This window comes from Natator depressus, chromosome 1 (assembly GCF_965152275.1).
Source record: "Natator depressus isolate rNatDep1 chromosome 1, rNatDep2.hap1, whole genome shotgun sequence".
Lineage (NCBI taxonomy): Eukaryota > Metazoa > Chordata > Testudines > Cheloniidae > Natator > Natator depressus.
The window spans coordinates 34,370,642-34,384,367 of NC_134234.1; the positions used below are offsets into that span (position 1 = coordinate 34,370,642).

At 40.3% G+C, this 13,726-nt stretch overlaps 1 protein-coding gene across 3 annotated transcripts in view; it reads right to left on the minus strand.

Moving 5' to 3' along the window:
* The window catches only part of PDGFD (platelet derived growth factor D), a 191,420-nt gene that overhangs the window by 42,749 nt on the left and 134,945 nt on the right, over positions 1-13,726 (minus strand). For 2 of the 3 annotated variants that reach the window (XM_074957233.1, XM_074957229.1), the window contains exon 4: positions 1,916-1,975. The exons of the other annotated variant lie outside the window; for it this stretch is intronic. In XM_074957233.1, the coding sequence (XP_074813334.1) occupies positions 1,916-1,975 (60 nt within the window). The remainder of the gene's footprint in view (positions 1-1,915; positions 1,976-13,726) is intronic. 3 annotated transcript variants of the gene reach the window in all.

The window sequence follows — 13,726 nt, forward strand, 5'->3', positions numbered from 1 at the left end:
TTTTCTTGCAAGATCTTACAGCGGGTCTTTAGGCTGTTTGGTAAGAGCAAAGTATAACTATGCCAGTGATTGACAGAGGTTAAAGTTCTGCCCTACCATGCTGACTGAAGATGCACAGTAGAATTGTGAACCTCTTTATGCTGAAGAATTAGGCATCCCTGAGATCTCGCCCTGACTCTGTGGTCATGGGCAAATTGCTCATCTTCTCCGCCTCAGTTTCCTCTAGCTATGAAATAAGGTTATTGATTCTTATTGCCTAACTGTGGTGTGCTCTGTGGGGAAGGAATGAGTGTCTAGTAGCTGTGGCACTGAACTGGACCAAGAGACCTGGGCTCAGCTTCTGGCTCAGCCACAGGCTTCCAGGCCTCACATCCCCATCTGTAAAATGGGGATAATGCTTCTCTACCCCATAGGAGTGCTGAGATGATAAACAATTATAATAATTCTGAAGTGCTCTGATACTATGGTGTTAAGGGCCACATAAGCAAATACAACAAATAGAAATAACAATCTGGTGAAGGGCTTTCCAGAGGAAAAGGGCTGTTGATTATTATTTTACATCTTTGGCACTTTACTATGGTGAGGGCAATCACTGTGACAATGTTTTCAGTGTAATTTGATCTCAGGATCACAGCTACCTGATGAGGGAGCTTTTCTCTTCCATTTTCAAAGACAATTTCCCATTTTTTCAAATGACATATTGTGTCAGATAAAAATGCACAAAGCTTTTTTTTAAAAAACAGAACTAAACATGTTAGGAGGAGGAAAAAGAGTGATCATAGAAGGAGAACATGATTTACTAAATACCAACCTAATATCCTCTGCATGGTAACCTCTAATATGTCTACTAGAGCCAGACACTCGATAATACTATTACTCAGAATTAGGACTCATACAGCAGATTTAATCCAAGGATCTCAAAGCATTTTACTGTGAAGGGTAAGTATTGTAACAGTTTCATCATCATCCAGTGCGTTCCAAGCTTTGACCTAACAGGTCAGTTCCACTCCAATCACTATCTCTCTTGCTACTTGTTATATAAAAGGAGTTGTCAAGTGAATACACACAGAGAGTGTGGGACTGGACAACGCAACATATGGCAGAGGGACTGTACCATTACCAAGTCTGATGCTGGCATGACTCTCCCACATGGTGTGTTCCCAGAGTCTAAGAGTATGTTTACATGGCAATTAAACATCTGCGCTCGAGAGGGTTTCAGAGCTCGGGCTGCAGCCTGAGCCCGAATGTCTACACTGCAATTGAACAGCCCCCCAGCTGGAGCACTGCAAACCTCAGTCAGCTAACCTGGGCTATCCGTGGATGTTTAATTGCAGTGGTAGACGCACCCTAAGTTTTGCCTAAAAATGCTGCCAGGAGCTGATTTTTTGTCTATGACATAAATCAAATAAAGTGAAGGAGTGGGGAGATTTTTAATTGGGTTTTCTTTTTTAAAAAGTCATATTTAGTTACATGAAATGAAGTGTCGAATTAAGATTTAATTTAATTGCTGGTGCTACAAAAAATCTTCAATAATGAACATTCAAAAAAGTTAATCCATTCTCCTACCGGCTTGCCTTTAATGCTAATTATTGCAAAATATGCTCATGTGTTTAGACCAAGACACTTTATAGCTCAAAATGTAAAGGAATTCTTTTGTTGGGAGGATTCCGTTTGAAAGTGCTAAGTATTTACCCACTGGCCATCCCATGTGGTTAAAATAGCTGCTGACGTTTCTTGCCTTCCACCCTCCGCTCCCTAAACATTATTGACAGTCTAGAATGAGTTTGAAGAACATGTCTCAGTTAATCTCCTGCTTACAGGTCAAGCAGTGATTCCCCTGTGGAGATGCATTTACATCGGACTGAAAGCCATTCTACCAATCCTTTCATGGGCAAAATAGTAACAAGCTACTTACTGAGACAGAGCTTGTGACTGACTCCCAGTTGGTTTCTGATGCTGCAGGCTGGAAATCATCCTAAAGGGGAAAAACCCATAGGAAAAATCACAGTCATGGCAATGTCCTAAAGTTAACTACCAGACCTTAAACAATGTCTCAGTGTTCTGTGTCCTTCACCTTTTTGAAACCTCTTCCATAGAAGAGATCGCTGCTTTTCTTCTCCATCCCTTTTGAATTCGCTCTTTGGGGCAGGGATAGTTATGTATTCTATGTTTGTACAGCCCCTAGCAAAATGGGATTAAGGACTTTAGGTGCTATTGTAATATAAATATTAAATAATAGTAATAATGATAATAATACTTGTTTCAAACATTATGGGAACAAGCCATTTATATTAGAAATACCATTATCACCAAAAAAGAAAAAAGGCACTTCCAGATGGAATATAGCCTGGACGTCTGCACAGTAATAGGAAACAATTACTTAATGGTGGACAGGCCAGTTTGAAACAAATCTAATAACACTAAGGAATTATTTGGCTCCATGACAGTTCTGTCCATTTCCAGTTAAAACATTATTTATTCCAACTAGAAGCATTAAAAGACCAAGAAATGAAGGTTGTATAATGTCAATATTCGATAAATCTTGGAGCACTGGAGAAGTTCCAGAAGACTGGAGGAAAGTTGTCTGAAGGACAGAAAATTGGTGCCAATTTTTTAAAAGGGTAAACAGGGTGACGAAGGTAATTGTAGGCCAGTCAGCCTGACATTGGTCCCGAGCAAAATAATTGAAGAGGCCAGGTCTCTGATTCAGAGCAATCTGGACTGGTTGGTAAACTATGTGCAAGCAAGCAATATGCATTTTAATATGGCTAAATGTAAATGTGTACCTCCTGGAATGAAGAACATAGGCCATACTTGCATGATGAGGAACTCTTTCCTGGGAAGCAGTGACTCTGAAAAAGGTTTGGGGGTTGTGGTAGATAATCAGCTGAACATGAGCTCCCAATGTGATGCTGTGGCCAAAAGAGCGAATGTGATCTTTCGATGCATTAGCCCTTGATAAATTGGAACCCTCTGGAGAGAGTTCAGAGAAGAGCCACGAGAATGATAAAGGATTGGAAAACCTGCCTTATAGTGATAAACTCCAGGAGCTCAATCTATTTTGCTTAACAAAGAAAAGGTTAAGGGGTGACTTGATTATAGTCTAAGTATTTAAATGGAGATCAAATATTTAAAAATGGGTTCTTTAGTCTAGCAGAGAAAGGTATAACACAATCCAATGGCAAAGCTGAAACTATTCAAATTGAGGCTGGTATACATTTTTAACAGTGAAAGTAATTAACTATTGCAACCATTTACTAAGGATCATGGTGGTTCTCCATCACTGACAATTTTAAAATCATAATTGGATGTTTTGCTAAAGATATGCTCTAGGAATTATTTGAGGGAAGCTCTGTGGTCTATAGTGCTGTACAGAGGTCAAACGAGATGATCACAATGGTCCCTTCTGGCATTAGAATCTATGGATCTCTAGAATCTATGAATCTATATAAAGATTTTGAAACACAAACACAGCCTGATATTCAGCTTGTGCAAAATATATAAATCAGTCCTAATAACAGAACTTCATGATAAATGCATTTAAACTGCAGGCCAGATCCTCAGCGATACCAATTTACACCAACTGAAAATATGCCCTACAACAGGGGTCCCCAATGTGGTGCCCGCGGGCGCAATGGCGCCCGCCGGGACAGTTGTGTGTGTGCCCACAGGACGCCGCGCCGCCAAAATGCCACCGCTGAGCACGGCCATCAGAGAACCACCCGCTGAAATGCTTCCGAGAAACATTGCCGTTTGTCGGCGGAATTTAGGCGGTGGGGTGTCTGGCACCCACCACAGTCTTTTCGGAATAGGAATGTGCTATTCCCACAGAAAGGTTGGGGACCTCTGCCCTACAATATTTTTTAATTTGGTAGTCAATACAGGGTGAAACTGGAGGACCAGAGTCTTCGCTGGTTTAAATCAGCGTTGCTCTATTGACTTCAATTGCAAGTAGGCTCACACAGGTGCACACACACACACAATTACGTGGCATGAATGTGACATGAGACAATTGAACGTAAAGCCTGCTAGACCATTAATAAATCTGTCATAGCTTTCTTTCTTCCACAGTCAGGAAGGAACCTAGCTATTTTCAAATCCAGAGTCCACATGCATAGCTAAATATAATGCTCTACATTTTGCTAAAGAGCACAGTAAAAATATTAAATGTCCAAAAATTCACAAGCTTGCTTATTCAAAGCCTTCACTCTCTCTTCCTCTCTTCCTGAAGTGCTTCTTTCCCTCAGTTCACCCTCTACCTGAGATAATCAAAACCACAATGATTTCTTTAGGTACCTTCTGGGTTATAAATTTTAGGTTATCCAATCAGAGAACACAAACTATACAATGTCATTTAGGTGGCAAATGAAATTGTAGATATCCAACTGTGAATATTTAAAGTGGACAATTTGCAAACAATCCACAGACAATTTATTTGCACAAATTATGTATCTATTGTTGTAAACAGCAAATGCTATAATCAGTTCACAAATAACACAGGAAAAAGGACGACATTTGCCAAATTACTTTGAAATTGTTCATCCAGCTCGAGTTAATAATCTTACTTTGATGTTACGTAGGAACTAATTCAACAGGCCCACAGATCCCCTGATAACATTTGTCAGTTTCAGAACTTTGCAACCAACTCCCGCCTCTGTCATTAATTACCCTTCTGTACTTCCAAGAGAAGTGGCATTGAGTTCTGAAGCATTAAATTAACACAGGGACAATTTGTATTCTCAACTGTTCAGAGGAGACTACAGACATGACACCTTCTTATGCTTGAAATGACTCTACTCTCTTATGTTACCTAATATTAGAGATAAGCAAACGGTGATTTTTTTGAGATAGCTGTTGCCAAGCTATTGAGATGATTAGGTGCACCACCTGCTTCTTGGATGTCACTGACTGCACATTTTGTTTTGGTGATTATACTTCATCTACTAAAACGCAGTATAAACCATTCATTGCTAGATGGCTTTGTTCCACCACCCCTTAAAGCACCTGCAGCCATTCCTGGCTTCTAAAGAGCTTTCAACCCAAACACAGGTTTGAGTTAATTATAATCTATTGGCTCCAGCTCCCCATTATTTAAAGGAATGACATCAAAGTAGTTTCTTTTCTCCTTTGCCTTCTGTATTCATAACAATCCCATGGACATCTGAGAGATACGTTTAGGTATCACATTTAGGTATCACATACTATCTGATGAGCTCATGCTGGTTTGCTTTTGTAGGGTTTGCACATGAGTACTAGGCTTCTGGCTATTTTGCAGTCATTATTTTCAAGCAACAATAAACAAACATTTGTTTAAAAAAACCCAAAACTATATTTGTACTTAATATTGGAAAAATAGGGAGGTAACAATTTGGACCTTTCTGATTGAATTAAAGCTCCTTCTCCCAATCTTCAGGGCCCCGAATGGACTTGACCAGCCTCAGTCAAAAGTTGCCTATCCTTCCACAAACCACCAAGACGATCACATTCCACAGATATGATACAGCCAGTAAAACCCAGGGTGATACTCTCAGGATCAAGGTACAGGGAAAATATCCCAGGGGTGGAAGGAACAGAATATCTTGGAGGGCCTGAGCCTGACATAGCTAAACATAAGACCCACCTCTCAAATAATCCCCTCTCCCAGAAGAGTCATCGCCTCCCATGGTCATTCTAAGTGAGAGGGCAGAGGAAGAGAGAAAAGAAAAGGAAAAAAAAAAGGAAAAAACGAAGTCAGGAATATGGAAAAGCAGAAAAAGTTGAGCCCTATTTGTGCTCAGGTGCCAGAGTGATAAATGTCTTAGACACATCATAAAATGGACTGCGTAGAATTATCCTGATGTCAGAGATGATTTTGCTGAGTCATCAGAGATTAGAAAAGGAATGTCCAATCAGTTCTAGTCTAGGAGCATAAAAGTAGTTGGAACATCTTACTATGATATACAGAAGTAGGGATTGGGACAGAGGAGGCCCTACACGGAAAATCCTTGAAACAGCAAACCATAAGGAAAAATATTTTAAGTTCTGTTAATATTTAAGTGAATAAAGGCAAGGAAGTAAATGTAAGATGGGAATATTACCTGTTTACAGACAGATCGGATCAGATTATGGAAGAACTTCCTGCAGCCAGATTCTCACAATAGAAGTTACCCTACTAAACATTAATATTCCAGGCACAAATTGTGGCGAGACTAGGTTTTATTTCCCCCTTCTCTCCCCTCCCCCGTAATTGGCATCAGTGCTGATATGCTTACAGAAAAGTGAACCCAGTAATCATCATATAATAAAGTGACAGGTATTTTAGTAAAATAATACAAAAATGGAAAGAACAGTGTTATATCAAGCAAGAAGCATTAGAAAAGCTACAACTCCATTAAAGAAACACTGTGATAAATACTCACACTTGTGCACTTGGGCTGTTTCATGATAATTTTTCAGGAAGTATTGTAGCATACAGCAACTTTGGTTTTGAAGATGAATAGAAATGACACAGGCATAAATTAGAAGCTGCCTGTAAATTTGAGCACTTACCATAATTTCAATTCATCACATAGTGTGTTTTCACTTTCTAATCCCTGCAGTATTTATTAATAGCTCTTCTAGGGGTGACTAAGGATGTTGACTTCCATGAAATAAGATATTGAGTAGGAACAGAGAAGCTGTATTACCTCTGTATACAGTAGGGAAGAGACTACTACTCTGTCCTGTTCTGGTAGCCACACGATAAACAAGATGCTGAAAAATTAGGGAAGGTTCAGAGAAGAGCTACAAGAATAGTTTGTCATCTGGAAATCATGCCTTGCAATGTAAAACTAAAGGAGGCCACTGTTGGGCATTGGTACACCTCGGTCCCTCCTATTCTCTGCCTGTGGCACATAATAGATTAGTATTCTGTGGGCTGTAATACCTAGTATTCTGTGGGCTGTAATTTCAATTGTTGGGATCAGTGTGTGGGGGATGCACGGTGTTGGTGGCCTGGGACGTATAGGAGGTCAGATTAGATGATCTGGTGGTCCCTTCTGGCCTTAAATACTATGACTCTGTGACTCTTAGGGGAAGGTTAAGCGGTGACTTGATCATGAGCCATAATTGTCTATACAAGGGGACATCTGATACTAGAAGGCTCTTTAGCTTACAAATGCATAGAAAGTGGCTGTAAACTGAAGTCAGCAAAGTTCAAATGGGAAATAAAGTACATATTTTAACAGTTAAGATAATTAACCACTGAAACAGATTACAGATTACCAAGGAATATGGTAAATTCTTCATTGCTTGCAATCTTCAAATCATAGTTTGGATACCTTTCTTCAATTATATGCTCTAGTTAAACCACAAGTTATAGACTTGATGGAGGAATCCCTGGGCGAAATTCCATAACTTGTGTTTTGCAGGAGGACAGAATAAATTATCACAAGTCTCTCTGGCCTCAAACTCCATGAATTTATGATTGAGTTTGCTGCTTGCCCACATTTTCAAACAAGCCTCAACCTGGATGATAAAACCGGACCTGCCATTCTGCAGCTGCAAATCACCTCCACGAGTAAGTAACAGAATGGATGTACCTACTACCTGATTTCCAGACGGTTTTTCAGAATTTGGGAATTAAATTACAGATTTAGGGCCTAATACAAAGCCCACTGCTATCATTGCACTTTGGATCAGGCCATTAAAGTTAGCGGTACATTTAAAAAAAACCCCTTTTTATCACCCCCTTAAAAGTATAATGGTATCTTCAACTGGATGCTCCCTTCCATTAGATAATGTATCTGTCAAAAGAAAATATCATAATGCATGGCTAACCAATCAATCTGATTGAATGAGCACTCTTGAGTGTCTTATAAATGTAGAAAGAATGTTATTGATAAGGAGGGTTGATAGGTTCATTTCCAGATATTCCTGCACTTATTAGCAACAGCAGCAATAAAAATAAGCAGTAAACATTTGAAAGGCAGGAAGGGGATATGAGAACTTCCTTTCATTGATTGCCCTCATGGATAGAGAAAAACAGCGGGTTAGCATTATGGAGTTGGTACCTCAAGATTGGCAGTGTTAGGAGAGACCCCGTGGAAAAGTCCTATAGAATTTAATAAGGATGAACCCAATACAATTCTACAGAAAATACTCTAAAACCCTACAGAATTTACCAAGAAGTACCTGACCCCAAATCTGATATTATTAATCTTGCCCTTTAAGACCGACATACATTGAGTTCCTGAAGCCCAGCTGCCACTAGATATCAGTAGCTATAATCCTATAGTCAATTCTGGCTATGTTAATACGAGTGTGAAATGACCTACAGAATCACTTCTGATCAGTGCTGACATACTCACTTTTTATAATAGAATAGTAAGTCTGAGATTCCAAACTCTATAGAAGAAGACTAAAGTTTTCAGTTATAATTATGATCTAAGTCAATCTCAGCTTGATGTGTCTATTTGATGTGTCTCAATGGCTATTAGCTAGGATGGGCAGGAATGGTGTCCCTAGCCTCTGTTTGCCAGAAGCTGGGAATGGGTGACAGGGGATGGATCACTTGATGATTACCTGTTCTGTTCATTCCCTCTGGGGCTCCTGGGCATTGGCCACTGTCAGAAAACAGGATACTGGGCTAGACTAGTCAATACTCCTCTTATTCCTTCCCCTGTTATTGGAATAATGGCGATGGGGTGAAGGGTATAGGTATGTTATAAGAAAGTCCAAGACACATAACACTTGACATTTAAATGAACCATCTTAAAAGCAGGATAACATTTTATCCCATATAAGGCAACAGCTCTGCCTTTGAAAAACAAGATGCCAGCTAACATTAAACTGCTGTTCAGCTTCCCCATCTGATGCATGTAGCGATGTGAGAGGCACAAGAATCTTTAGTGGTATGATGTACAAACTGTTGCATTAGGTTTAATTATATTCAATTTATAAAATATGTCCATCCTCAGCCCTGGGTCTATAAGGGTCAGTTTGCTAACATCAAGCACTCGGGTGCATGCCACCAAGTTAAATGACTGTGAACAAAATGTAAATCAACAGCACTAAATGTAAATATTCAGCTGTCACTCTGAGGTCATTTTTAATTGAGACGCAGATTTCAGCACTATACTGGGCTCTGTTTTGAATGGATGCTTACGGGCATGAGTTCTGCTGCAGGAGTTCAAAGCTGTGTACTAACAGTGGTGGAGAAGGTAGCTTTGTAACACCAATTCTCCCTGCTTGAACACACTGACCCCAGGAGTCAGAATCTCATTCTTAATGCAGAATCCAATGCCATTGAGAGGTCTCTGGTGAACTTCTGTTATGCTGACTGACAGTGTTTGGAGGCAGCTTCCTCGGTAATAGGAGAAGCTGCCCTGAGCAAAATTGGAGCCCCCTCCCCAACCCGCCCACAACAAACCGTTGACAATTTACTAGCCCAACAGTGCCCAGGTGGGCAAAGAAGTCCTTCAAATTAACAGAAAGCAATGACAGCATGTGTAGTTAAGCTAGTATTACCCTTGGTGTGACTCATTCCAAAGTGTGCCTGTACTGAGTGGTCCTGTAATTAGGGTTATGCAGGGGAAAAAATTAAAGGAAACAAGATTATTATTCCTGAACCCTTGTTTCTAGGAAATTTAAGCACATTCCACATACTGTGGAAAATAAAACATAAAAATCACTTACAAATATAAGATATGTATATTTAATATTCCAAATTCTCTGTTTTCTCATTAGGATGATTTGTTAAGTGCTCTGACGTACTCAGTAAATGCGGAGCTGAGATTTGGATGAAACGCAAAGTGGGGAAAATGCTTTAATTGAATCTAAGCAGATTTAGCTCTAATGCTGGGATACAATGTAAAAATATACCGGTGAGGGACATTAGCTGCTCCAACAGCAATCCCAGCTATTGATTTCTTTTGAAGGTTCCATTTGTTTTGAGTCCCAAGGGATTCCATTTAATTTTGCAGTAAACATGCCTCAGAAGCATGTGTCATGTTCAGAGGGATAATGCAAAGCAAAACACTTTGTTCACCCTACCGCTTTGACTGGGAGATGTGGCCCTTTTAAGGATGACTAAAAATGCTATATAAACTTTCTATGATAATAACAACAATAGAAAAAACAACAACAACCAAAACCCCCAAAAATCATAACTTTGCAGAATACAAGCATCATCTTCTGCCAGCTTTTTAGTTTACTAATGGGATCAAAAGCTGCTGATTTAGTGCAAACAGTGAAGAATATTGCTTATTTGGATTATTTTAACCTGACCTCAGCCTAATAATTAGAGAAGAGAAAAAAGCAACTTAGTTTTCAGCACCAGTTCTATGTGTTTCCACAAATTATTACTCCTGTTAAAACTTTTCACACTTCTGGTTTTTACCTACTATTGTTACAAGTAACACTTAAGATTCCTATAACTGATACAGATGACATAGAAACAACATTTTTCTCTATCCTTTTCAAATTTGTTTACAAGGTTCCATTTAAAAAAATGTAAATGGAGAAAAAGAATCAGAACCAGAAACTGTACTCAATGGTAGGGGGAAATTCAAAGAACTAATGCCAAACAAAGGCTGGGGGTAATAACAGAGGAAAAACTTGATGCTAGTTTGCAGTGTGATGCAGTGGCACAAAAAGCCACTGAATACACACAGATACCACATCATGGACCAGGGAGGTGATAGCTCCGCTCTCTGCAGCACTAGGGATACCATATTGTCTAATGAGGAGCTCTAAGAAGCATTATGGCTCTTAGGTACTGTATCTCACAGAGCAACCAGGCACACTGCGAGAGCACAGCTGTTATTATACACCCCTTAAGGGGCGGTAGCATGCCCTCCCCTCTGTGGTGCAGGGGTGGGTGGGGTCACATCTCTGTCTCCATCCATCTCCCATGGCTGTGCTGGAGAGAAGCAGTCACTGTGCTCAGGTGAGTGCAAGATCTGCCATTGTGGCTGTCCCTGCATGGAGACTAAAGGAAGCAAACATGGGGAGGAGGCAACTCTCTACATCTTCAGGCAGCAACCTTTCACTACCTGGCCCTAAGTTTTGAGTTTTTACTGAGCACCTGTAAGTGTTTTTTTTAACTACATTCAGGCTGTATTTTTTTAACTTTGATTTGTTTTAATGCAACTTACCTTCCCCACCCCCTTCTTTGTTCAGGCTGAGAACCTCTAGTAAATAGGCACTGCTGAAGCAGAAAGCCCACATTTGTGCTAGCCCATGGATATCGCGGAGTTAGCAATATAAGAAATTTCCATGTTTTTAATCTATTTCTTAATGCACCTGGAAAATGTACTTGAACCAGCACTGAGCCAGCAGTGCAAGCACTAAAAGCTACTGCTAAGGTGAGAAGGCAGACAGTTTACTTTCACACATTTGTGATGGAGATAAATTACATGTACAGGGAGTGGAGTGTCCTATTTTTTGCTGCCTTGCGTTACCTGACCTGAGTGCCTTTTCTTCTCAGAGGTTTAGTAATGCTGATTTTTCCTTATGAACTCACATGTTTATAGAAAAGGGAATGGATGTCATAAGCTAAAACATGATGGATAGGCGCTGCCCATCTGACTGTTATTCACATATGTAAAATGATTATGCAGGGCCTTGTTTACATTATGCACCCTTATAGGACAGGAGGCACTCAGCCGTAAATGCATATATAACACTGCCCATTCTGATAGCACCTAAAGCATTCACAGAATAACCAGGATCAGGTGGGGAGCAGATTTTCCTTGTGGACAGCCTTGGCCCTTGTCTTCTCAGCAACAGAATATTGCAGGCTCTTATGGGCAGGTAGCATAGACTGGAAACTTACCAACATGCAACTGAACACTGCTCTGAGAATTGTCACAGGAGTGCTGCAGTCAACACCAACAGTCTGGCTCCCCGTCTTTGTGCATATCATACCACCATCCCTCCAGAGACAAGCAGACACAATACAAGAATATGACCATATAACAAACCCAGACTTGCTCATCTACAAAGATCTCCAACTCCTGCCAAAATGTTGCCTTAAGTTCAGGAACCCCTTCTGGTTAGCTGTCAAAATTTCAGGACTTTCACCAAAAGACAAGTGACAGACACTGTGGGAGAACAGTGGGGCCAAGAACCAAGACCTGATTATGGATCCTAGAGAACAACCACTTGGCTTCACGATGACACGTAAGATATGGATCACAGCAAACCACATCTGAACCTCACATAGGCATTGCAATTACTTCCTACACATATGGGAAATGAAAGACAGCCCATTATATGAATGTGGAGAAGACATCCAAACATGGAACATCTAGTGAACCTCTGCTCTCCAAGACCCTTCTCTGGAGGGACAGCCTTGAAATATTCATTTCATGTCACTGGAAGCAACTGAGCAGCTGGTAAGCTCAGATGTTGACCTTTAATGTTACTTTTCAAGTTGCCATACAAAAGACAAACACACAAGACAGTTGGTGTAAATTACCATGGCTCCAGCGAAGACAGCAGAGCTATTCTGATTTATACCAGCAGAAGATCTGGCCCTACATTTCAAGACTATTTTCACAAGGAAAAGGGCTAGAGACTATTAGTTTTATTTTAACTTAAAAAAGAAAACAGAGATTCTCCTTTAAAAGGACAAGATGTTAAATGGGTCCACTCAGCTCATCAGTGGTATTAACTCTGTCATTCAGGATGATGGCAGAGAGTGGAAAGAGAATAACTAAGGCCCAGATCCACAAAGGTATTTAGGATCTTCACTTCCTTTGAAATCAATGGATCCTTTGTGGATCTGGGTCTAAGTGAGTAACATCCACATAAGAGCTTTTGTAGAATTTACTGACACCATGACGCAACATGAACCCACATGCAGTCAATCCAACAATCAGGACCCATGCACTTCTCCACTAGGGTCCCGCTCCTGCAAACATGAGACTACTCACAGGGGTAAAGTGAAGTGTGTGTTTGTTTGCAGGGGTGGGGCCTCGTTGGGGGAAGCGATGTGCAATTTGCCTGGAGTCAAGGGCGTGAGAAATGAGAAATGCTGTACTGAGTTTTTCAGTCATATGGAAGCTCTTATTGCAAGAAATGCTTCTCATCATGTATACACTGAAATATATTGGGAAACAAGCACTGATTAAAAATGAGCATTTCTACAGCTGGGAACAACAGCCATAGTCTATTGCACCGGCAGCACAGAATAACGTGACCTTGAAAACCAGTTTCCCTCTTCCCATATAGCACTGTTTTATATATTCAAAATTGTTCACCAAGCAAAAGCCATTAAGATGAATTAATCTTGTTTGCAAGGACATCCCTAGGTCAGAGAAGAGAGAGACATCCACATCCACATTTGATACCGCTGAATAACAACATGTACATGGACTCCTCAGCTCTAAACAACAACAACATTTTTAGGCCCTGATCCTGCAGGCGACTTTTGTATGGGCCTACTCCTGTGCCTATGCAGAGTGACTGACCAGATCAAGGCTTTAATTATTAATCAATCCATGTTCTTCTCACAGACAATGAGAATATAGCCCAGACAAACTGGATTGTGTTTTTGTTGGAATTATAAAATTAGTGGATTTGAAGGGAGAGCAGGAAATGTGATATATCTCTGTTCTAACAGAGCATTTGTAACAGCATCTCATAAAAACTTATTTCAAAAATAATTCAGTTCAGCCTGGTTACAAATACTGTCATGTGGATTCAAAAGTAGATGAGGGAATGCTCACAAAGGGTTATCACAAAGAGCGAAGCATTCAGCCGC